Here is a 25,432-nt window from a genome sequence, read left to right as displayed (position 1 = left end):
ATTTTTAGTTTTGTACTTTTGAGTACTTTAATTAAGAATATTACAGTCTATGACTCTATGCACTAGTTAATATTCAAATCGAATAAACTGAAGTTTACCGAACCGAATAAACCGAAATCGAAAGGAGAAAAATCGAACCATACCAAATTTAATTAGGTACAGTATCGGTATAGCATTTTAAGAAATCGAATACCGAAAATACCGAACCAAAATATCTAAATACAATACCATACCGACCGACGAACACCAGGAGAAATTCAAAAATAACCAGATTTACAACTGGTCGTTCAAAAATAGCCCAGTTTCAAAAGTAATCGAAATTTAGTCACTTTTCATGTAAAGATAAATCTGAGCGAAAATATTGTTCAAAACAGTATGCTGGAACTCCAGCATATTATACTGGAGTTCCAGGATAAGTATGCTGGAACTCCAACATAATATGATGGAGTTCCAGCATAAGTACACTAGAACTCCAGCATAATATATTGGAGTTCCAGCAAGTATAATTGTCCAGTATAATATACTGGAGTTTGGAGCACCGGTGCTCCAGTCTTCAGTATATTATACTGGAGTCAAGTATACCGATCCAGCATAATATGCTGGAGTTCATACACAGGTGCACCGAACTCCAGTATATTATGCTGGACCGGTCTCTGTTGCAGCAAAATAATGACTATTTTTCATTGATTTCGTAAACGCTGGCTATTTTTGAATGATCAGTCCGAAAACTGGCTATACCGTGCTATTTTTACATGAACACCCCTAACATTCATGCTCCATTTGTCTTACCGGCAAACCGTGATGTTCAACGGGCTTGATTTTACCTGTATACAAACTCCTCGGGAAATTTTGTTGTATTGGTTTTTTACTTGAGACTTTTCTTTCTAAGAAATGTAGGTCCTATAGGGTTACTCTAAAATTATTTGTGCTAGAAAGCTTTTTTAAAATTTTCATTTATTATAACGGGGAGGGTAAAGGGGAAGGGAAAATCGGGAAGGGACTGAAATCTCAATCGAGTAATAATACTAGGTCGAATAAGCGGGTATAGGTGACCCGAAAAGTAGACACGAATAACCCGCTGATACTTGTCTACCATGGATGGCACTCCATTAAGACAGTGTTCTAGGGCACACAGACGAAGTGCAAAGAGAGCAAAAAAATGCCGTTCATTTCGAAAATAGAGAGGCAATCAGATTACAGTTCCTTCAGCTCTAGTTGCCCCATTGTCATTGACAACGGCGCTTCCTATTTCCGTATTGGGTATTCATCCCTAAATTCCCAAATTCTCTGTGCTTGAGTTTCTTCTTTTTTCCGTTTATTTAGCTTGGGATTTGTCAATTGACAGGTGGGCAGGAGAGAGTGATCCTCGCGTAATCTTTCGAAACATTGTTCAGAGGCCTCGCCACAAAACGACTGGTATGTTTTTTTTTCCAATTGAGGTCAAGGAGAATAACAAAAATGAACCACATTTTCATGATTCTCTACAAGACTGGGGAGATTTTAGATTATGATAGCTGATTGAGAAGGACGGATTTGCATTTAACTTCTTAACTTCAGAATGTGTTGACCGGTTGTCTCCATAGATATGTTAGCATTTTCACCTGTTTGGATTGCCTCTAAACTTCTATCTTGTTAAATGTTAATCCTGTGGCCATTACTTTCTTTTGATAGGTGAAAGGAACATCAGAAGGTTAACTTAACACCTCTTATGAAATTTTCACAAACTTTTTTTCCCATGAAAAGAAATCATTTTTCTGTTTTGGAATACTTTACAGTATGAATTCATGTACTTTGATTTCATATTCCTCTTTTGATTTCTTTTCTGAGTGCTCAATACTCAAAAGCAAATGCACAACCCAGATAGAATTGCTTGGTTTCTATGCCATTATACATGGAGGTTGTGATTGAGACCATAACCATGTTGTATTCCGGTCATTCTAAAAGCTGCATGAGCCCAATTTGTTTTTTTTGGGGGTGGAGTTGGGGGGGGGGGAGCAAACAAACTTGAATTAAGTGTCATGCAGCAAGGGTGATGAGGGAGCAGTATCAAGATAGCAGCTCATAATATTCGGAAAACACAAAAGTCAAGAGACTCAAGGCCATGGTAATTATTTGTTTTCTTGAGATTCATGGATATAACGAGGAGTCTGTTAACAGGGGCAGATGCCTCCTTCTTCGCAAAAGAATACTACGAAGGAGGAAAAGTAAGAGAAAGTTTATTAATTAGGAGAAATGGTAGACCCAGTTTTGGTTATCCAAAAAAATTGGTAGACCAGGGTTTTCTGGTACATAGTCTTTCCTATGTGGCATTGACTTTTCATTTGCTTTAATGCACTATAGTAGAACAGGCTGACATGTGTATTGGTGCTCTGCTCAGGTCCTTCAGAATAGACTCTAAACTGCTGAAAATTGAAAGTACCCATATCGGGGCTTACCTGTACCCTTGTCACAAAGATACCTGTCTGAGTCCCTATGTTAAACTTTTATTCCTTGCTTATGAGACGCTTAAGTAGCTGCTATATTTGTTGTTTCTAGCAGTTGTTTTTATCTCTAGTCCCAGAATGATAAACTTTTGCAAGCATGCTCTTGGGAAAATGAGATATTATCTTTTGATTTTTTTATGTGACACTTAACTTTAAGTTCCTCATTACAGTTTCAAATAAGGCATGAATAGTAGTTAGATTTGGTATATTAGAATCTTGCCATTTTGCTTACCTGGTCGCTCTTATTTATTTGTTGGTAAATTTAATTTAAAGGTGCTTTTTTTCTTCTTAAAAACAAAAAAACTAGTAGTTAAAAGGCATTATGAGGATAAAGGAAAATTTTGGTCCTTGTGAATAGTGAAACTAAATGGAATTAAGCGACAATGTTGAATTTCGATAATTTCACTTGTTTAAATATCTAGGATGCATGGCATGGTTGACATGCTTTCATGATCATCCATTGATGTCTATCCTTGATGTGCATGTTAGTGTTTTCAAAAGCGAATAGTGCGAAAAGAGCGACAAGATCCAAAGGAGAAGCGAAAACGGGGAAGCGAAGTGCAGTCATTGTTGATGTTAGGCACAATGCTACATAAAATTGAAAAAATGGCAAACACATATGAATTTAGTACTATAATAATGTAATTGCAATTAAAATAATGAACAATATTGACGATATTAATCCAACTCCTCAACTTTATCAAAAAAATAAAAACAATATGCCAACTCCTTAAAATTGAGATTCAAATAGCCGATCTCTTCTTATTAGGATCACTTTGCGAATCGTTGTTTAAAGTGCAAATTTCTCTAAAGCATGACTTCATCAATGAAGTAATAACCCCTCGCTTTGCATCACCTCATCACTTTAAGAGACAAACGATATCTTTTAATAATACGTGTCAAACGAGAATGACATGAGTATGGGTTTTGGGGGCTCCTTCAAAATAGACTAAAAAGTTTTAAAAGTTGAACACTCTCATCTTGGATACCTAGTAGTACCTTTTCTAGATGTATACCGTCCATAAGTCCATGTAGTGTAGATTGATGTTCTACCAAATTTTATTGCTCCACTTAGTTATGGAAGAAAAGAAAATAAAGTTGCCACCTTAGGTTTTGTTCTTAAACTTCATAACTATGGCTAAATGTATACACAAGGAAGTATTTAAGACTTGATCCTTAGTCCTTACGAGTGCTACCTAACTGGAATAAACACATCCTCGCAAGGAGTCAATCTAGAATCTCCTTTACCCAATCCTAAGAAACAATACACTAAATCTTGATATGCAATTATGCACTAACTTATCATGGAAACTATATCTCAATTAGAAAGATACATTTGAAAGTATTAATACGACCTACTCTTCTAAAAAAATAGTATTAATACGACCTACTAAACCTATGAAATGTCTTCCTAGCTATGTTGCTCGGACTCTCCGAAAATATCGCCGGGTGCGTGCCGGATTCTCCAAAAGCAGTGTATTTTTGAAGAATCCAACACGGATGCGGCAGTATTTTGGAGAGTCCGCGCAATATATCTTCCTAGTGGCTTTCTTTTGTTCAGTTAAAATGATTTAAACAACATATGGGGCAAAATTAACATTTTTTTATCATTTCAGATAAAAAAGCAGGTTTGGTTGTTCAAGGGAACTTCCAACCTCTAATGAGAGGTAGGACAGGGTAGACAAATGTGCAAGTCAATTCCTTGAAGAAACAATACCTCTCTTTTGGTGAAAGACTTACTTTAATTAACAATGTATTGAATAGGATTCTCACCTTCATGATGTCATTATTTCATATCTCTTTATTATTAGAGAAGAAACAGTGTTAAAAATAGTGTAAAGCAAGGAAAAGCGACAACCCCCATTTCACGAAAAGCGAGAAGCGAAGCGCCCGTTTTTTGAAGTGAAGCGGAATTTTAAAAAAAAAATTAAAATAAATACGGCATAGACAACACATGTAATTGTAAGCAAATGTTCAATACTTGAATTAAAAAACTAAAGAGTAGCATCAATTAAAGCACAAAATGAGCATCCTATTCTTCTACAAGATTGTCAAGAGTAGCATCAATTAAAGCACCAAATGAGCATCCTATTCTTCTACAAGATTGTCAAATTCTTGTATTCCACTATCATTATTATATTGCTCGTCATCTTCTTCATCAACTAGGGAAAAAGTAGCTGCCTGTTTTCCTCTGTGAACTTGAAGTTGAGGTACTCCCCCTCAAACCATAAATCCTCTCCCCAATTCCACGCACCTCCGCAACATCACCCCAAGTGATATCAGAAGTATCCTCAAATACTTCTTCATCTGCATGATCTTCGGGGACTCCAGTTAGCCATTCATTAGCATCATCGATGTTGTCCAAACTAATTGGATCAATTACATTGCGAGCGTTGTAACGACGCCTCAATGTTCTATTGTACTTAATGAAGACTAGATCATTGAGACGCTTCATGGTTAGTTTGTTCCTCTTTTTGGTATGAATCTGCAAATAATAAGTAATTAGTAAGATTAGGACAATTGAGATATAATTTAATTATCTCAATATACTAAATCTTTCTTATTAGTTCTTACATGCTCAAACACGCTCCAATTCCTTTCACACCAGGATGAGCTACATGTTAGACTTAGAACCTTGATGGCAAACTTTTGTAAATCTGGAGTGGAATGACCAAATTGCTTCCACCATTCAACTGTAGAAGTAGAACAAATTTTCAAAACATAATATTAATAAAGAAATACCTTATTAACTATAAAACAACATATAAGCACCCGCTCACCTGGTGACTTCGTCTTTCTTTGTCTAATGGCCATGTTTTTTCCAAAAAGGTTTTCAGCATTCCTATAAATACTAAATTGCTCTGTTATTTTATCTTGCAAGGATTCTTCAGGTATCAACTTCTCAATGCATTCATAGTATCCATTCCACAAAGGTTCATCTCCTAGAATCCTCTCTTCATTGTCATAAAACAGTTCCGGGTTCAAAACAAGTCCAGCTGTATGCAAAGGGCTATGATGCTTACTATCCCACCTTTTATCTATGATCTCAAAGACTCTTTTGTATTTTCTTTGATCACTAAAAGAGGCTTGAATAGCCTCCTTTGCCCTATCAATTGCTTCGTACAAGTAGCCCATTGGTGGCCTTTGCTCCCCATCCATCAAACGAAGCACTTTAACTAAAGGACCACCAATCTTCAATTCATGAACCACATTGTTCCAGAATGAAGGAGAAAGTATAATATCTGCAGATTCTCTCCCTCGAGCTTCCCTTCCATAGGCACTGCTAGTGTACTCATCTGAAACAAACAACTTCTTTAAATTGCTTTTTTGCTCATACATCCTAGCCAAAGTCAAGAAAGCAGTAGCAAATCTTGTCTTTGCAGGTTTCACCAAGCTTCTTTGTTTAGTGAATCTCTTCATCATGTTCAATAACAAAGGCCTTTGAACAATATAGGAATGCACTGTAATTGCCTGATTAAAGACAGTACTGAAGGGTCTTTCCTTGAAAATATCACCGAAGATCAAATTAACAGAATGTGCTGTACATGGAGTCCAATAGATATGCCGATAGCAAGCAGACATCATCTCACCAGCTTTAACATTTTCACTGGCGTTGTCCGTGACAACTTGAACAACATTTTCTGCTCCAATAGAGTCTATTGTACTCTTGAACAAGGAGTACATTTTGGTTGAATCAGTCGAAGAGTCGCTTGCATCAACGGACTCAAGAAACAGGCTTCCCTTAGGAGAATTCACCAAGATATTGATGATCATTTTTCCATTTCTCGCCGTCCACTTATCCATCATAATGGAACAACCAAACTTGTTCCATTCTACTTTGTGCTCCTCCACGATTTTGTTCACCTCTGCCACCTCCTTTTTTAGATATGACCCACTAACTTCGTAATAAGTTGGAGGCTTCATTCCTGGGCCATATTGGTCTACAGCCTCAATAAAAGCAGCAAAAGTGTCAGTATAATTAACACAATTAAAGGGAAGACCTGCATCATACATCCACCGCGCAAAAAGGTAACTGCACGACCACTCAAAATCGCTTTGGCATCAACTTGAGGATTACCACTTTTTCCTCCCTTATCTCCAGAATTTTGCGGGAAGTAACAATCCATAGGACCTTTGGTCTTGCCAGTAGATCCACAACTAGAAGACATTGGTGGAAGCATCCTTCCCCGCTTTTGTGATTTTGGTGGAAGCGACGAAGCATCGTCACCTTCTTCTGTTTCATCATCATCATCATCAAGATTATAAAGTTCTTGTTCATGCATCATTTGAGTCTTTAACTCTTTCTTTTTTTGAAGGTATGCTTTCAATTCTTCCTTCACATGCCCCGGGACTTTGAGACAAGATGCGACATTTGGATCACCACCGATTAGATGTGCTTTTTGACGATAGATTCCTCCATTTGTAATCTTATCACAAAAAAGACATCTAATGACCATCTTGTTGGTCTCGCTAACTCTTGCCGAGTAAGCCCAAGCCGGGTCTTTCCTATATTCTTTTGGCGCCATTAAAATATCAACTACATAACACATAAGAAAGGCAATAAGAACTAAGAATAAAAAATATATAATTTGGCAGAAATTGGGCAGAATCTGGGCAGAAACGGGGCAGAATTTTTCTGAAAAAAATTCGCCCGCATTTCGGCGCTTTTTGGACGTTTAGAAAGAAAAAGAAAAAGAAAAAGAAGAAGAAGAAGAATGAAAATAAAAACATACCTGTTGAAACTTGAAAGCTGTTGTTGACTTGTTGTAATGTTGAAGAAGAAGAAGAACCTTAGTTTGCTTGAACAAATTGTTGCTTCATGTGAGGAAGAAATCGCTGGTTTTTTGAGGAAGAAATCGCTGGTTTATCACCCTAGGTTGCTGCTGAAGAATGACTAAAACAGAAGACTCACTCGATTTGGGTCTTTTAATTGAAAAGGACTCGTTTGGGCTTTTATTTCCAGAAGCGCTCGCTTCTTTAGCTTCACCGCTTCTCGCTTTTTTGGCAGAAGTGGTCGCTTTTTACCACCTGAGCCGCTTTTAGTTAGGGTAGCAACCTACCCGGCGCTCCGCTTCGCTTCTCGCTTAAAGTGAGGAAGCGGTCGCTATTTTGAACACTGAGAAGAAATAATATGAGAAGTCAGTTCTTATGGGAAGAAAATGTAGAAAAGACGAAGATGCATTTAGTAAAACTGCAAGCTCTCATGAGAAACAAGAAAGGTGTACTTTGGGTGTGAAAACTTGACATGTTGCTTACATGGCTTTGGAGATATAATGAGGATGACAAATAACTCTATAAGGAAATAATTATTGTCAAGCATGGTAGGAAAAACTTCTGGTGTCTTTGCCCTGTTTTAGCTGCAGGAGTTGGTTTATTAAAACAAGGCAGAATAGCCTCTGGGCCACCTAAACTTGGATCGGATTTTAAAGCCGATATAAAAACTCTCACTTTTCCCATTTTGGCACCTCAACTCGATAACAATACTTATGATAAACTCTTTCTTCAGAGCGTGTATCTCAATTGTTTGACATTTGTAATTTGTGGGTCCCATCTTTTTTCAAAACCAATTTATTAAATTTCTACTTTTTCTTCTCTTTCCCTTCTTTTCTTCTTCACCATAGCTATGCTAGAAGAACTTTCCCCGCCCAGCCACCATTTCCAATGGTGAAAGTTATGATCTGATCCATTATAAGTGGGACTTTCCAATGTCGAAAAAATCAGAATCGAAAAACATCAAGAAGAAAGAAAAAATAATCAGAGTCCAATTCTGAAACCCAATGTCAAAATAAAAGAAAAATCAATACAACTTCAAGAAAAATTACTCTTCTCCTCTTCAAAGCATTTGCTAGCATTTTGTAAAACTAGAAACAATGGGTATGATTGGACCCCATGAATGGAATGAAACCCGCTGTCCCTTTTGCCCTTTTGTTTTGTTTTGCTGGCGAAAGTTACACGCAAATTCACATTTGGATGTGATATATTTTGAGCTCGATTGTTGACAATTTTATTCTCTCTTGAAATTAGAAGGAGCACACACTAGAGAAAAAATGGTGAAGAAAAAAAAATCCTTAACTTCATTAATGGAGTGGAACATTTGGGGGGAGGGCAAGGGGGAAAGGAACATTAAAATGGGAATAGAACTAATTAGGAAAAAGAAGTAGAGGAAAAATTGGATGGACGGGAATAATGGGAAAAGAAAGGGGGAAGGGGAAGGGGAAGGGGAAGGGGAAGGGGAACGGGAACGGGAACGGGGGAATGGGAAGAACGACGAAGGGGGAGGGGTAGGTTGAAAGTGATAAGTTTCTTTTTCTTTTTCTTTTTTTGCTTTTCCTTATAGTTTCTATTTTTTTTTGATTTTACAATCTTTTTAATGAAAATTAATAGATTTACGCGCCATATGAATGTGACTTGCACGCACTTTGTCCACGTAAGATAAGTTACCGCCACATAAGCATAGTCAATGGTCAAAGGTGTTAATTAATAGTTATTCTGTCAAGTGTAAGTGTTCAAATGGAAAAATGGAGAGTTCATATATCGGCTTTAAAATTGGGTGCAAGTTTAAGGGGCTCGGAGGCCATTTGGCCTTAAAACAAATATGTAAATTTTGGCAGAATTTCAGCAAAACATAAGATGGAAGGTTGGTATTAGGCGGATAGATTTCATGTTTTGTATAGCTTAACCACCTACAAATACTGTACAGTGGCAGGTTGCTTTCCTAACTCAGTTTAGCAGCTTACCTTTAGGAGAAATTTTGATGATTGGGAGGTAGAAGTTAGTCAATTACTGCTGTTCTTGGAACCTTAACCCTTGATGTTAACAGGTTGGACTCTCAGATCTGGACAGCTAGTAAAGAAAGGAAATTTTCTGTCAAAAGCTGTTACAGACTTCTTTAGAAACAAGTTGGCCATTGGGACTTAACTTGGTGTTGGGCCATGTTTTGGAAGCTAAAGCACCATGAAAGACTGCTTGCTTTGGATGGGTTGCTACCTTAGATGCCCAAGACAGGCTCCAGGACATAAGTTTTGTTTTATGTAGCAGATGCTTTTCCTGTGAGGAAGCTCAAGAATCTGCAAGTCATTTTTTTTCTTCACTGCAGACAAACAAGGTAGATTTGGGAATTTTTCCCAAGTCTTTTTGGTGTGCAATGGGTGATGCGTATGAGTATTAGAAGCTTATTAGAGTGTTGGCAGGGTCAAAGAGTATGCAGAAGATTGAAGGAGATATGAAAACCCATTCTTCTACATATCATGTGGACTATTTGTTTAGGAAGAAATAAGAGATGTTTTGACAGCCAAAGATATCATACTTCTGTTGTAAACAATAGATGTTCACAAAACTTGTATTTTGATGCAGGGATAGCATGTAAGGGATGGCATGTTAATAGGCACCTCAATATCATCATCTTTCATTTTTCCTTTCTTAACCTTCCCATCAGTTGGAGTAGTTCTTTTCAGTCTGACATTATGTGATAGAAGTGTTTGCTCAAAGCTCAAAATAACTCTTCCAAGATAAACCGGACAACTTTTAACTCATACCATCTAACTTTTATCTTCCCGTATAACAACGATGTTTAATTTTCTCTATCTATGTCTGTTCTGCATAATTGGAACACTAATAATCTGAGTCATTAGGCTGGTTATATTATCCTATGTGATCGACCTCTCTGCCTTGCATGAAGGATAGAAGTGATACTAAAGGCTTGTTTGGTTAAGATATCAAACTTTTACTGATCATGTAACTAATTGATCATTTGGTAGTTGATTGAAAAATGATAACTCTTTTGGAAGCAATGTAGAGACCAGTTCGGATGTTGAGTTTACTTTTTTTTTTTTGATAAGATAACTAGGTAAGTGAAATGTCATTAAAGACATCAAGAAGATGCAAAGATTACAAAAGAAGGAAAATGTCAGCTCTAATACAAAAAGACTATTATAAGGCTTAGGAGCTGACAAAATCCGGAAACATATCATAGTTATTTACAGGAGAAAGATTCACCCTACTAAATTGGTTAACCAAACATCTAGCTTTTAGATAGCTTCTAGGAGTTGAAATACCATCAAAACATCTGTGGTTTCGTTCAATCCAAATGCACCAAAAGATACAGGCAGGCACCATGAGCCAGATGTGCTTGATGGCTTTGTCAACTCTCCGGAGACCCCATGCTTCATAGAGCTCTCTGACTGAATTAGGCATAGACCAGTTCAGTCCAAAGATGGTTAAGAACATGTTCCAGATATCTGCTGCTACTGTGCAATGAATGAACATGTGTGGGATGGACTCTGAACTTGTGTGGCACATATGGCATCTATTGGCTAGTTGGAAACCTCTTCTGATAAGGTTATCCTGGGTTAGGCAAGCTCCATTTAATACTATCCAGCAAAAGCACATAACCTTTGTGGGAAGTTTAGTCCTCCAGATTAATTTCCAAGGCCATAAATCTATTAGAACTTTGTTGGAGCTCTCTGCATAGGCTGCTTTAACTGAGTATACTCCATCTCTAGTATTACCCCACTTCAATCTATCTGCTGCTTGGTTGTTCACTGGATGAGACTCCAAACTTCCAAGAAGAGCCATTAGGTCATCAATTTCCCAATCCTGCAGGTGCCTTCTCAAAGATGGGCTCCAAATGTTGCCCTCCCAATACTATAATTTGTAATTTGACAAGTGCTTAATAATCCATTTATGATTAAAAATAATCCATAACCAAGCACATAAGATTATGGCCTAGAGGTCAATGAAGTTGAAATGGACCAAGGGAAACCAGGGTTCAAATCCCCATAGAGCTACCCGGTTATACCTGTGCCGGTGGGAGGTAATAGGCACTTGGTAGATTGTTGAGGTGCGAGCAAGCTGATCTGAACACTATCTTATTAAAAATAAAAAAATTCTACGACAATCAGATTGTAGAAAAGTTTGGTGAAGAAATGATTAAAATTACTCCTTGCTAAACAACACTTCTTATGACCATGTTTTTAAATAGTCGAGGTGCGTGCGAGCTGGCTGGGACACTGCCATTATCAGGAAAAAAAATCCATAATGAACAGACTGTAGTGAAGATTGGTGAAGAAATTATCGAAATTACTTCTTGCTAAACAACACCTACTATAAACATGTTTTTAAATAGCGAATGCATATAATGCATCATCATTTGATTGGTGAATATTGGCTTCAAGTTTTGTTATGTTCTTATCATATTGCAGGTGAAACGGTAACAGTTGTCGGTGATCACAATCCTGCACTACTGAAGTACTTTGATTGCACGCGTTCAGGACCTCGTTCAGCATTTGAGAGCAATGTTGTTTATCAGTTTGAGATAATGGAATATGTAAGACTTCTATTTGTTGGGATTCAGCTTCTGAGTAAATGGGTTTTGTTGAGTTTGTAAGCTTGACCATGAAATTTGTGATGAGTAAACTTTATTCCCAACTCTCTCCCCCAAAACAGAGAGAGAAATATCGACGACCTACCGGAGCATGAAAGCTAGTTGAGCTGACAATTTATCTAGACTTTAGGTCTAACTACTGTGTTCTATGTTTTCATTCCTATTTTCAAGAGAGAATACCCTCTCTGGATTTTAACTATAACCTCTTTGGGGGGCAAGGCAAATTCACGATGTTATTTTAGAGTGTCAAGACAGTGCAATCTGACTAAGATATTGATGCGCGGCCAATTGTAGCGGAAAGCTTCTCGATAATGACTCGTTTTCCTCCTTTTGGCCGGCACTGATGCCATACATGGTACTCTTGGTGTAAGTGATAGTTGGATCATATATTTGGTTTATGTGATGCTATGTTGCTAAGCAGAGTCTGACATATGAAACATTGATGATTGTGGATTAACTTGTCTTTATGCTTTGTCTTGTTTGCATTAATCATCTTACCATTATTCTTATTATCTTTTTTTCTGCAATGGTACTCATTACCATTATGTTCACGGTTTGCTGTATGTAGATACTGGACTTTGGGTTTGATCGATTAGGTGCCGATCAGTCACAGGTATGTTTGCTTTCATTCAACTGTTACTCAGGATGATAGACGGATCTGATGCTATTACATTCAGCTTGGTTTATTAAGATTTTCTTGGTGCTTGCTGTCCGGAGTGAAGCTTTAAAATCCTTGTTGTGGCCTTTGACTATTGCTTCTCTTTGATTATTTGATATAAACTGTTTATGTCGATCGTTGATGTTTTGATCCTTGTCAATTGTCAAATTATTCTATCTTCTATTTTTTCCCGCAGAATTTTTATCCAACTGTAATTTCTGGGAATCGTGTACCGGATGCAAATTGATATGCTAAAACAGAAAAGAAATAGAAGAAACAGCTCTACTCAGAAGCTAACGATGAATTGTATCTTGCTGTTTATGTTTTGATGTGAAGAAAGTTACATAAATGATGTAGAATCCATATTAGACATGTTAGAATCCTTGTGAGAAGAGCAAGGATAGGTTTTTGCTACCCTTTTTTGGAAACGGTACATGGGTACAAGCACAATCTTTGTGCTGTGATTTTAATACAAATGTTACTTTCTTAAAATAAAAATAAAAAGAATTAGAAGAAACATGGGCTAAACAAGCATCATATAAGTCCTTATAGTTTTACTGACCTTATGATATCAATATAATCAGTTTACACATTAAAGTAAATTGTATGGTGTGACACAATTTTTGTTAAAGGAGATTCTCTGACACTAATCACTATCCTCTTTCTCTTCTCTCTTTTATTCCCTCTTGCAAGAGATTCCGTGTCAATTGATGTGCCTCCATCTGTAGGTTTTCTCGATGTCATTGGCTTAAACAATTGGGTGATGATATATGTTGCATATGTATTGCATATATGTAAATGAAGAGATGCACTTCAGTTTGCATACCTTTGTTTCTCATAAGGCGTACATACATATATGCACAGAGATACCACTACTTGAGCTAATTTGCCTACAATCCATTTTTATACTTCCAAACTGGTTATTACGGCATAGATTATGGTGCATAGCATGTATATTTGGGATTCAGTGGGTGATCTGAGGGATGGTCAGAGAGTTACTACCCTAAGATAAGGAGAAAACAGGACTGGACTCCTCCGGCGCTTATGTGAACAATATATATAGAGAGAGAGTGTAAGGCTGTTGAATATTCTTTTGTACACATGGACGAAACTTTCCTTTTTTACAGTGTGAAGTTCTGGAGCCCATATGATATTCCAGTGAGCATGACTAAATGCTCTTTCTAAAGAACCGTCTCTTTGGTAGAATTCTCTATGTATACATCCACAGTTTTCCTATCATATCAGTAGAACCATTACCTTTGTTGAGAACAAAATAAGTTGGAGCGGCAAAGCTAAGATGTTTAAGATATGGTGAAAAACAGACCTTTCACTTTTTGCCCGCCCCTTTTCTTCAAACGTATCATGTCCATCTGATTTTGCACATTTACTTTCTGCTGCATATGTCCTGTTATTAAACTTCAGCTTGTAGTCCCTTAAACCAATTCTTATTCCAATTCGGTGGCAGGACAGATTGACCATCCTATCTTAATTACTGAATGTGCTTGCAATCCAGTTCAGTCTCGTGGCAAAATGGCTGAGCTTCTTTTTGAGTCATATGGAGTTCCTTCAGTAGGTATGAACACCTATATCGGTTGCCTGGAGCTGTTTGCATTGCTTTGGATTCTAATGTTGTTAAACTTTTGTGGTGCACTTGCAGTCATGTCATTTTTTTGTCATCCTAAAGATTGCTTTGTTTTATCTTGATCTTCTTGAAAGTTCTTCATGTATGACAATATTCACTTGGTTCACTTCTCACCAAACAACAGTTCGTGGATTTGATAATTAAGAACATAACTTTCTGTGGCGTTTATGTGCACTTTTTGCTCACAATAGTCGCATTTTTTTATATTGCAGCATTTGGTGTAGATGCTGCATTCAGCTATAAATACAACCAACAGCTTGGAATTTGCAAAGATATAGGTCTTGCAATAAGCTCAGGATTTACTACAAGTCATGTCATTCCGGTATGCTTTAGAGGCCTATTATGCAGCTTTTATGAATTAGAGGTGGTATTAGGATAATTGCATGGTAAAATTTGATTTAAGGTTAAAAATGCATTGTACCTTATCAATTTAGAAGGAAAAAAAAGCAATTATGGGTAGTGTTAGCTGTGTAACTATCTCATCTAAAAGTTTAAGAGAAGTGAGAACACGCTTATTTACTTAATTATACCTTCAACATGCCCCTCACATGCGGGCTTGATTCCTTCTTTTTATTGAACCAAGCACGTAAGAATTCTTTTTTATCGTAAAAAGATATTTGTATTAAAAAGTCAGCACGTAAAAATTCCTTTGAATAATGATCTAGAAACTGACGTTCTGGTCTGGACACCACTGTTATAAAAAATAAAAAGGAGAAACTGAATGACAATACTCCGTGAAAAAGAGATATCAGGTTGTAACTGAGAATCTGAGATAGTTCAATTTCTCAACTTATCTCTTGTATCTCCCGTGTCTCCCAAACTAAGTAGTTAGAACCTCCAAGTAACGGGTCCGAATTAATCATTTGACTCGAGTTTCCGAATTCCCTTTTTGGAACCAAAAACGTCAAAACAAAGCGACATAATGTTGGATTGAAGAGAGTTCTAACCAAAGTAACATACCACAAAATATAGATTAAAGGTTGATCAGAGAGTGTATTTCAGAGAATGGTATAAGATTTGCTGGGAAAACTCGTCGCTAAACGACCGAAGAGCTGCTTTTCTGTGTGAAACTGGCTGGAGAATCAATGAGAAATTCTGTAAACTGAATGGGAGGATGCAGTGGCTACAGCCGACTTCCACACTGACAGAAATCTGCAGAAAAATTGCCAGAGAAGAGATATCTGGCTGGTAAACATTCTGGAAAGCCAGAACCCTACTTCTGGTGGTCGGAAATTGCAGGAATTTAGATGGGTGGATGAACCCTAAGGAATAGAAATCTCCCTCAAAAAGTGGCCGGAAAAGGATTTACCCACCGGCGCGTGAGATTGCCGCGTCGTGGGAATTGGAACTGCCCGTGGCGTATGGCGGCACACGCTGCAATATTTGGCGGAGCTTCTGCTGGGGTGAGTCACTGGAGGCTGAGCAACCCTGTGGTGGTGATTTTTGTACAATACCGATGGAAATTTTTTTTTGACATGAACAGCCCCTTAAGTCACGGGAAAGTTGCATGGTTTCGAGTTTTTCTTGCTAGTCGCTGGTAAGTAGTGATATTTTCGGTGTGTGACCATCTCTTCTAAAAGTTAAATTGTTAGAGAGAACACAGATTTATTTACTTAATTATATTTCAACTGGTAGGTTATCACATGTTAAAAGGTGTCAACCGTGCCCCTGTCTGGTGATGCCAATGTAATACAACTAAGTGTCATCTTTGAAAGATATTTTTCGATTGGTGCAGGTCCCAGCATGTGAAAGAGATCAATGTTAAGACCTTATACACTTTCAGGCTAATTTCTGTTTGACATATAATGATGCAGTTTTTGCTAGCGGTAGGCTGTCATTTCTCATTATATGCTACTAATATATGACAAAATTTGTTGCATTTTCAGTTTATTAACGGAGAACCTGTCTATGAAGCGTGCTGTCGAACTAATGTTGGTGGATACCATGTCACTGATTATCTGAAGCAGCTTCTTTCACTCAAGCACCCTCATCACATGTAGGTGTTAATAGTTTTGTGAATTCATGATGTTGCTATACTCTTTTGCCTGCTTTTCAGGCTTCATCCTTGAATGCTTAAACAGATCAAAGCTTACATGGGAAAAGGTTGAAGAACTGAAGATGGAATACTGTTACATAGCTGCAGACTATGCTTCAGAGGTTCAATTATTTCAGGTAATTAGCACTTTTCTCTCGTCCTTCTGGTTTCCAGAGGTAAAATATTTGATTCTATTGTGACAGGGGGGAGATAAGGAAGCTGAAGAAAAGACCAGATGTTGGCAGCTTCCTTGGACTCCATCACCAGCCGATGATCCTCCATCAGAAGAAGAACTTGCTAGAAAGGCGGCTTTGAAGGAAAAACAAAGTCAAAGATTGCGTGAGATGGCTGAAGCGAAAAGATCCTCAAAAATAAATGAACTTGAAAATGAATTAAAAGGTTTGGAATTCCTCTTAGAGGAGCTCAAGGACACTGAGGATGACCAAATTGTGTCGTTCCTTGCAAGTAGAGGTTATGCTTCTAAACGTGAAGTGGAAGCTGCTTTTGCAAAAGTTACTCAAACACTTCGGAAGGCCAAGGGTGAGCAAGTTCCTAGTGACGAGAAAGCAGATGCTTCTGCAGCTGAGAAGTATTATCTTATTGATATACCTGATGAAGAACTTTCAGCAGAGCAGGTATGCACGTAAATCTCCATATTGGTAGTTGTATTTCTTGTCAAATAATACTTGAACTTGTTTATTGTAGAGCTGCTGCTTACTAAATTTATTGTTGCAATTGTCTCTTCCACCTCATTCTTGGCCAGCTTTGTGCAAAATCATCTTCCACTTATTTTCTCGTTCATTTTCTATGTTGGACTTTTTAACTGACAAATGAAAATGCTGAAACTTATTAATAGCTCAAGGAGAAGAGAAGACAAGTGTTTCTGAAGTCCACAACTGAAGCACGGCAGCGAGCTAAACAAAAGCGTTTGGAGGAGGAGTTAGAAAAGGAGAAGGAAAAGAAACTTGAGGAACAAAGGCGCCTGTATGTTGTATTTCTTGTCAGATAATACTTGAACTAGTTTATTGTAGCATTATTAAACTTGTTTACAATGATGTGCTATAATATCTATGTTTCTTCTCAAAATGGATATAGTTATTTATATTGATGAGGTAAAAACTAATATTTTATAATTACAGTTTTGCTGCATTCATCTTATCTTGTGTAGGGAAAACCCAGAACGCTATACGGAGCAGTTGCGAGCCAAATACAAAGAGCTGTCGGAAAAACTTGAGCAGCGAAAGCGATTGAAGACAAGTGGGAACCATGCAAATGGCAATAATAATGTTTCTGGAGGTGTCGGTCGTGGGGAGAGGTTGAATGCTGCCCAAAGGGAGAGGATGCGCTTGTTAACCACGGCAGCATTTGATCGAGGGAAAGGTGAAGATACTTTTGGTCAAAGGGATGAAGATTGGCAACTCTACAAGCTAATGAGTAGAGATAATGATGATGATGACGATGATAAGCCAGATCAGGATGAAGCTGAGTTGGCTCGCATCTCCTCTAGGCTTCAGGTCAGTACATTTCCTGATACTTCATGCAGTGCTTAGTCTACGTTGGGTTGTTCTTTAATAGATGTATCCTGATGTAACATATCTGCGCAGGAGATCGACCCTTCGTTTTTCCCAGGATCAGAGTCTGGAGCCTCTGCCTCAGAGGTGCCACGTTTCCGTCCTCTAACAAAGGAGGATTTTCAAATCATACTTGGGGTTGAAAGATTTAGATGTCCTGAAGTTCTATTCAAACCCAACTTAATTGGAATTGACCAGTCAGGGTTGGATGAAATGGTTGGAGTGTCTTTGAGAAGATTGCCTACTTGGGGACAAGGCTTGGGGGATAAAATGACAACTTCAATACTTATGACTGGCGGGAGTTGTCTCTACCCAGGTATGGCTGAGCGCTTGGAAGCAGGAATTCGGATGATCAGGCCATGTGGAACTCCTATAAAGGTTCTCAGAGCAACAGATCCAATTATGGATGCATGGCGAGGTGCTTCAACGTATGCTGCTGCTATGCAATTCCCACAGCAAACATTCAGTAGAATGGATTACTATGAAAAAGGTGAAGATTGGCTTCGTAGATATAAGTTCAGATACAGGATCTAATTTTTCAAGTGAAACTGATAGATTTACATAGGTTTAGTACGCGGGCTATGTTATATATGAATAGTGGACCATTAAGACCATTTTATACAGGATAATATTGTGCTGTATTCGTAATGAATGTATTTCACGACATGCTTTTTAAGCAATCTTTCTATGGCCTGACGCCTTGATCTTTCTTTTAACTGTGCTGGTCCTTCCGACCTACACCTCCCCACACGAGCTGTCAGATGGCAGATAGGTAATGGATCGCTCATCAATGTATGGAATGACATCTGGCTACCAAATCACTGTTCTCTCCGTAGTTTTATTCAAGGTCCACTAACTTCTTCAGAATCGGCCCTAACGACACACACTTCTCACCCAAGGCCAATGGAATGTCTCCCCAATCTCATTCCAATTTCTCTCCACCATTCTCTGCCTAATCCATAATACATACTTTCTCCAATCCCGAAACTGCAACGATACACTATCTTGGGTTTTCCCCCACAACGGCTTCTCTACTACATCAGCATACAACCTTTATCTCCTCCCCATCTTCCCTGACCAATCGGTCACACCAGACTTACACTGGACCTGGAAGTTAAACATTCCCCCCAAACTCAAAATTTTCCTCTGGCTTCTTCTATTACACAGACTCCCCACAACATCCTATCTAGTAGCCATTAACATTCTTCCCATACCAAACTGCCATTCCTGTCCCAGCTCCCTGAGACACTATCCCACCTATTCTTCCATTGCCCGAATGTGCACCACATTTGGTCATTCTTCAACATCCCCCCACCAAATACCAATTTCCCAGCCTGACTCAAGCTTCATTGCACCACCCCTACAAGAATCTTTTACCTACCAGGATATCAATGTTCCTGCGTCGCTCCTAGTTCCTTTTATCCTTTGGCATATTTGGAAAATCAGAAATGAGAACCTTTTCACCAACCTACCGCTACCTCCTCGTACTTATGTCCAACACATCAAATGGCACCCCCCTTGACCCTCCCTTCTTTAAGCTTAATACTGACGGTTCTTTCCATTCTCAAATGTGATGAGTTTTTGCTGGAGGAATTATCCGTAACCACCACAGACAGTGGATCAGAGGATTCACTATGCCCATTATCTGCTCTACTGCTTTAGAAGCTGAACTACGCGCCTTACTCTTAGGTCTCCAGACTGCTAATGACTTACTTCTTCTTCCCTTACAGATTTAAACAGACTCACAAGTACTCATCTCCCTAATCCATAATGGGAATGATGCATACTCACATCTGATTTTTGATTGCAAGACCTTACTCTGCCAACTGCGGACAACCACACTTGATCACATCTACCCGGGAGGCAATTGGTGTAGCAGACACACCGGCTAAACATGGCATGAGCTTAACTCCTTCTGATGTCCAATTGCAGTGGAGTCCAATACATTTTATGCCTCATCCACCCTTTATTTTAATTGCTTTCAATAAGGACCATTCATACTGTCACGACCCGAAATTTTCAACCTTGAGACCGTAATGGCGCCTAACATCTACTTGCTAGGCAAGCAAACATTATTAAACTAATTATCTAGTTTTTAACAATTAACATAGGGTAATGATATTTAACGATAAATAAACTCAGAATTTAACATAGTGTTAACATCAATAACAGGATGCTAACTACTCCCAGAAATTCGGAGCCACCATTGTATGACAAACTAGAATACTACATATATGGTCTGAAATAAAGGACAACCGTTTGAGACTAGATAAACAATATAATGGAGAAAGAAGGGGGCTTCACGGCTGCGAACGCCGTGCAGCTATACCTCGGTCTCCAAATGTAGCTGAATTTGAGCAGAACACCACTAGACGCCGCTGGGATCAACACTAGTATCTACACAAGAAGTGCAGAAGTGTATCATGAGTACAACCAACCCAATGTACTCCGTAAGTGTCGAGCCTAACCTCGACGAGGTAGTGACGAGGTAGTGACGAGGCTTTGACAAGACACCTATGTAAAATTATGTACAAATATATACATAAAGCAACAAAATAACAAGTAGAACAATTAAAATATTAATTGGGAGGGGACATGCAAAAGGGAGAATATCATAAGAACGACAAGTATGAAATTACCAAATAATATCTCTTCGAAATGAGCAACATTGTAACCAAGTAGATCACCAATCCAGGAATTAAATAAGGCAATGAAATAAAAATAGCATGATATCACCCTTCGTGCTTTTACTCGCGTTCTCACCATGTAATATCAAATAAAATGGCACGGCATCACCCTTCGTGCTTTTACTCTCAACCTCACGTGATATGATAAATGATGATAAGCAAACAAATGCACTATATCACCCTTTGTGCTTTAATCCTCACAATCTCTCAAATAGATGATAATGTATGCAAATAAGGCACGACATCACACTCGTATTTTTCACTCTTCCTCACCAAAAAACATTACAAATTTGAATTAACAATGCAGGGGGGAGGGGGAAGAAATTTCACTTTCATTATAGTTCCATGATAACAAACTCAACTTTCAAAATTCCCAACATCTTCAAAATAAACAATAAATACGAGACAGATGATTAAAGAAGTAATAAGCTAATCTAAGCATGTACGTAATCAATGAAATAACTAGTACAAAGAAAAAGTTTCTACCCGCATCCTTTAACCAAATAACAACGCATATATACTTGTCACCTCACATATACGTCGCCCCTAGCAAATAGAACAACAAGTCATAATCCCTCAAGTCAAGGTTAACTATGACACTTACCTCACTCAGCAACCAAATCAAGGCACAATTGCGGCCTTTCCTTTAGAATTAGCCTCTACACCAATCAAATCTAGCGAAATATAGTTCAAATAATTCAAATAGGCTTTAGAAATTATCCACGAGTGAAAAAGATTCAATCTTTAATGATTTTAGAAAAAATCAACAAAAGTCAACCCCCAGGCTCACTTGGTCAAAACCTAATTATCCATCCCCCCCCGAGTTCGGTTATGTGATTTGTTTTGAAATTTCTCAATATCCCCTATTTCTACCTAAATTCCTAATTTCTACCATAAAAAATCTTAGATTAAAGGTTAAAATTAATGGGTGTTTATGGAAATGTAATTAAACAAGTTAAAATCTACTAACCAATGAAGTTGGGATAAAAAACCTTTTCAAAGTCGCCTCTAGGCCAAGCTCTAACTTGAAAATGGTGAAAATTGGTTCAAATCCTCACTTTGGAATGTTTTAATACCCAGGCATCAGGCATTCTTCAGTGACCAAAAGGCCTTTGCGTTCGCGAAGGCTTAATCCCCTTGACTTCGCGTTCGCGAGGCAAAGAATGCATTCGCACAACCCCCAGATTCCCACAACCCTTCGCATTCACGAGAAGACGGTCGCGCTCGCAAAGGGTAAATCCCCCATTACTTCGCGTTCGCGACCCAGTCCCCGTATTCGCGAAGAAGAAATTCCAGCCCAGAGCAATTTCCCCTTCGCGATCACAAGAGTAGCTTCACGATCGCGAAGCACAAAACATCAGACACCAGAAACAACTGAACCAACAATCTCTTAAGTCCAAAAATGGTCTGTAGCCTATCTGAAACTCACCGAGCCCCTTGTGATCCAAACCAAACATGCACACAAGTGTAATAAAATCAAAAGAACTCTCTCTTGCGATCAAAATACCAAAATAACATATAGAACTATCAATCGGACATCGAAATGCATGAAATTTCAAAGAAAACTCAAGAAACACTAAAATCACAACCGAGCGTCCGAATCCTATCAAACCAACTTTGATTTGCACCAAATTTTACAGACAAGTTTCAAATAGAAAAATGGATCTATACCAAGTCCCAAAACTAAAATCTGTACCCAATAACCATAAAGTCAACCTACAGTCAAACCTAAAAAATTTCCAAACCTTCAAGTTACTAGCTTTCGGCAAAACAAGTCAAATTAACCTAGGGACCTCCGAATTTAATTTCGGGCATATGCCCAAGTCCAAAATCACGATATGGAGCCACCGAGATCATCAAAATATCGATCCGGGGCGTGTTACACAAAATATTGACCATAGTCAACTCAAGTTATTTTTAACGCCAAAAATCATATCTTCTTCAAATTTTTACGTTAAAACTTTCCGGAAAAAGACACGGACTGTGCATGCAAATCGAGGAATATCAAATAGATCTATTAGATGTCTTAGAACTTAGAAATAAGGCATGCTACTTGAAACGACCTATCGGGTCATCACGTCCTCCATCTTTAAAAGAAACGTTCGTCCTCGAATGGACATAGAGAAGTACACGGACTGGTGAAAAGGTGTAGGTATCTACTCCGCATATCAGACTCGGACTCCCACGTGGATGCCTTGATCGGCTGACCCCTCCATTGAACTTTCATAGAAGGAAAACTCTTAGACCTCAACAGTCAAACCTGTTGGGCTAGAATAGCCATCGGCTCCTCCTCATAGGCTAAATTCTCATCAAGCTGAATTGTGCTGAAGTCCAAAACATGCGAGCTATCCTCATGATACGTTCGAAACATGGAATACCGAATGTACTCCTGATAGACCATGAGGCAATGCAAGTTTGTAGGCAACCTCCCCAACTTGCTCAAGGATCTCAAAAAGCCCAATATACCTAGGGCTCAACTTGTCCTCCTTCCCAAACTGCTTCATGCCCTTCATAGGCGAAACTCTGAGCAAAACCCTCTCTCCCACCATATAAGCTACATCCCGAACCTTCCAGTAAGCATAACTCTTCTGCCTAGACTGAGCTGTACAAAGTTGATTCTGAATAAACTTAACATTCTCCATAACATCACGGACCAAATCGGTGCCCAATAAACTAGCCTCACCGGGCTCAAACCAATCAATCAGTGAATGACATCGCCTCCCATATAAGGCCTTATACGACACCATCAAAATACTCGACTGGTAGCTATTGTTGTAGGCAAACTCCGCAAGCGGTAAGAACTGGTCCCATGAACCTCCGAAATCTATAACATAAGAACGTAACATGTCCTCCAAGACCTAAATGGTGCGCTCAGACTGTTCATTCGTTTGAGAATGAAACATTGTGCTCAGCTCAACTCGCGTTCCCAACTCACGCCGCACGACTCTCGTGATATCCATATGAAGATGAAAATGGGCACGTCGTGCAGGCAGACAATCTCCTGAATATAAATTTGAGCTAACCTCTCTGAAGAATAAGTGACCGCTACTGGAATGAAGTGCACAGACATAGTCAACTGGTCCACAATAACCAATACCACATCATACTTCTTCCAGGTCCGTGGCAAGCCTACCACAAAGTCCATAGTAATGCGCTCCCACTTCCACTCTGATATCTCTAATCTCCAAATCATTCCACCCGATTAGTGATGTTCATACTTCATCTATTGACAATTCAAGTACCAAGATACAAAAGAAACGACATCTTTCTTTATTCTCTGCCTCCAATAGTGGTGTTTCAAGTCACGGTACACCTTCATGACACCTGGGTGAATAGAATAGCACAAAATATGTGCCTTCTCAAGGATCAAATATCTTAACCATCATATTTGGAACACAAATCCAACCTTGAAGCCGCATAACACCATGATCACCAATCACAACATCCTTGGCACTATCCCGTTGTATTGTATCCTTTAACACCAACAAGTGAGGATCATCAAACTAGCGAGCCTTGATACGCTCCAACAACGAAGATTGTGCTACAATATAAGCATGAACGTGACTGAGCTCCGAAACATCTAATCTCACAAATCGGATGGCTAAAGCCTGAATATCCATGGCTATTGCCTCTCAGCTACCGATAAATATGCCAAACTGCCCATACTCTCCGCCTTCCTACTCAATGCATCGGCCACTATATTGGCCTTCCCCGGGTGGTATAGTATAGTGATATCACAGTCTTTCAATAACTCTAACCATCTCCGCTGCTGAAAATTAAGATCTTTCTGCTTGAACAGGTGCTAGAGACTCTGATGGTCAGTATAGACCTCACAATGAATGCCGTACAGATAGTGCCTCCAAATATTCAATGGGTGAACAATGGTTGCCAATCTAAGTCATGAACAAGGTAATTTTTCTCATGAGCCTTCAACTACTGAGACGCGTAAGCAATCACCCTAACATCCTACATCAATACTGTACCAAGCCCAATACACGATACATCACAATACACGGTGTAAGAACCTGAATCTGTAGGCAAAACCAACACTGAGGTTGTAGTCAAAGCGGTTTTAAGCTTCTGAAAGCCTAACTCACACTCATCAGACCATCTGAAAAAAGCACCCTTTTGGGTCAACTTAGTCAATGTGGCTGACATAGATGAAAACCCCACCACGAACCGATGATAATAACCTGCTAAACCTAGGAAGCTCCAAATCTCTGTAAAAGGATACTTGTTCTTTGGCAACTTGAAGCTGCTCAAAAAAGTCATCAATCCTTGGAAAAGGATACTTGTTCTTGACAGTGGCTTTGTTCAACTGCCGATAGTCAATACACAACCTTATTGTTCCATCCTTTTTCTCCACAAACAACACCGATGCACCCCAAGGGGAGACATTAGTTTTAATGAATCCCTTGTCAAGCAAGTCCTATAATTGCTCCTTCAATTCCTTCAAATCAACTGGGGCCATACGATATAGTGAAATAGAAATGGGCTGAGTGCTCGGAGCCAAGTTAATACAGAAGTCGATATCTCTGTCGGGTGGCATCCCTGACAAATTGGTGGGAAATACCGCTGGATGTCACACCTCCTTTTTCCGCACCCGCGGGGCGCGTAGGGAGTTTTCTCCAATTGAAGGACAATCGAAACGAGATTTATTTAATTATTTCAGAGTCGCCACCTGGGATTTTTAAGGCGTCCCAAGTCACCGATTTTAATCCCTGGATCGAGGAGAATATTACTCTGTTTGTTATTCTGCGAACCAGAAATCCTGAGTAAGGAATTCTGTTAATCCGGAAGAAGGTATTAGGCATTTCCGAATTTCGTGGTTCTAGCACGGTCGCTCAACTGTTTTTATTATTGGCTTAATTATCTTGGTTTTACTAAATACGTTTTTTATTGCATGATTTTACTACCGCTTTTACTTATTGTTTACAATTATATAAACGAATTACGCGTACGTATATTCGTATT

General features: G+C 38.7%; 1 protein-coding gene across 2 annotated transcripts; it reads left to right on the top strand.

Moving 5' to 3' along the window:
- Positions 1-968: 968 nt before the first annotated feature.
- On the top strand, positions 969-18,451 carry LOC107823994 (actin-related protein 5). Of its 2 annotated transcripts, XM_016650709.2 has the most exons (12): positions 969-1,260; positions 1,346-1,416; positions 11,684-11,808; positions 12,434-12,478; positions 13,994-14,096; positions 14,378-14,487; positions 16,052-16,161; positions 16,247-16,337; positions 16,404-16,835; positions 17,057-17,184; positions 17,369-17,714; positions 17,805-18,451. In XM_016650709.2, exons 1-12 carry the CDS (start codon positions 1,160-1,162, stop codon positions 18,303-18,305), a joined length of 2,163 nt encoding a protein of 720 aa, XP_016506195.1. In that variant the 5' UTR covers positions 969-1,159; the 3' UTR covers positions 18,306-18,451. The 2 variants fall into 2 exon arrangements, with proteins under 2 accessions (XP_016506195.1, XP_016506196.1); XM_016650710.2 differs by lacking the exons at positions 969-1,260; positions 1,346-1,416 and having other exon boundaries at positions 11,724-11,808; positions 13,989-14,096.
- The last annotated feature ends 6,981 nt before the right edge of the window (positions 18,452-25,432 follow it).

The sequence above is a fragment of the Nicotiana tabacum genome, chromosome 11 (assembly GCF_000715075.1).
Source record: "Nicotiana tabacum cultivar K326 chromosome 11, ASM71507v2, whole genome shotgun sequence".
Classification (NCBI taxonomy): Eukaryota; Viridiplantae; Streptophyta; class Magnoliopsida; order Solanales; family Solanaceae; genus Nicotiana; species Nicotiana tabacum.
This window is presented reverse-complemented; position numbering and strand designations above follow the sequence as displayed.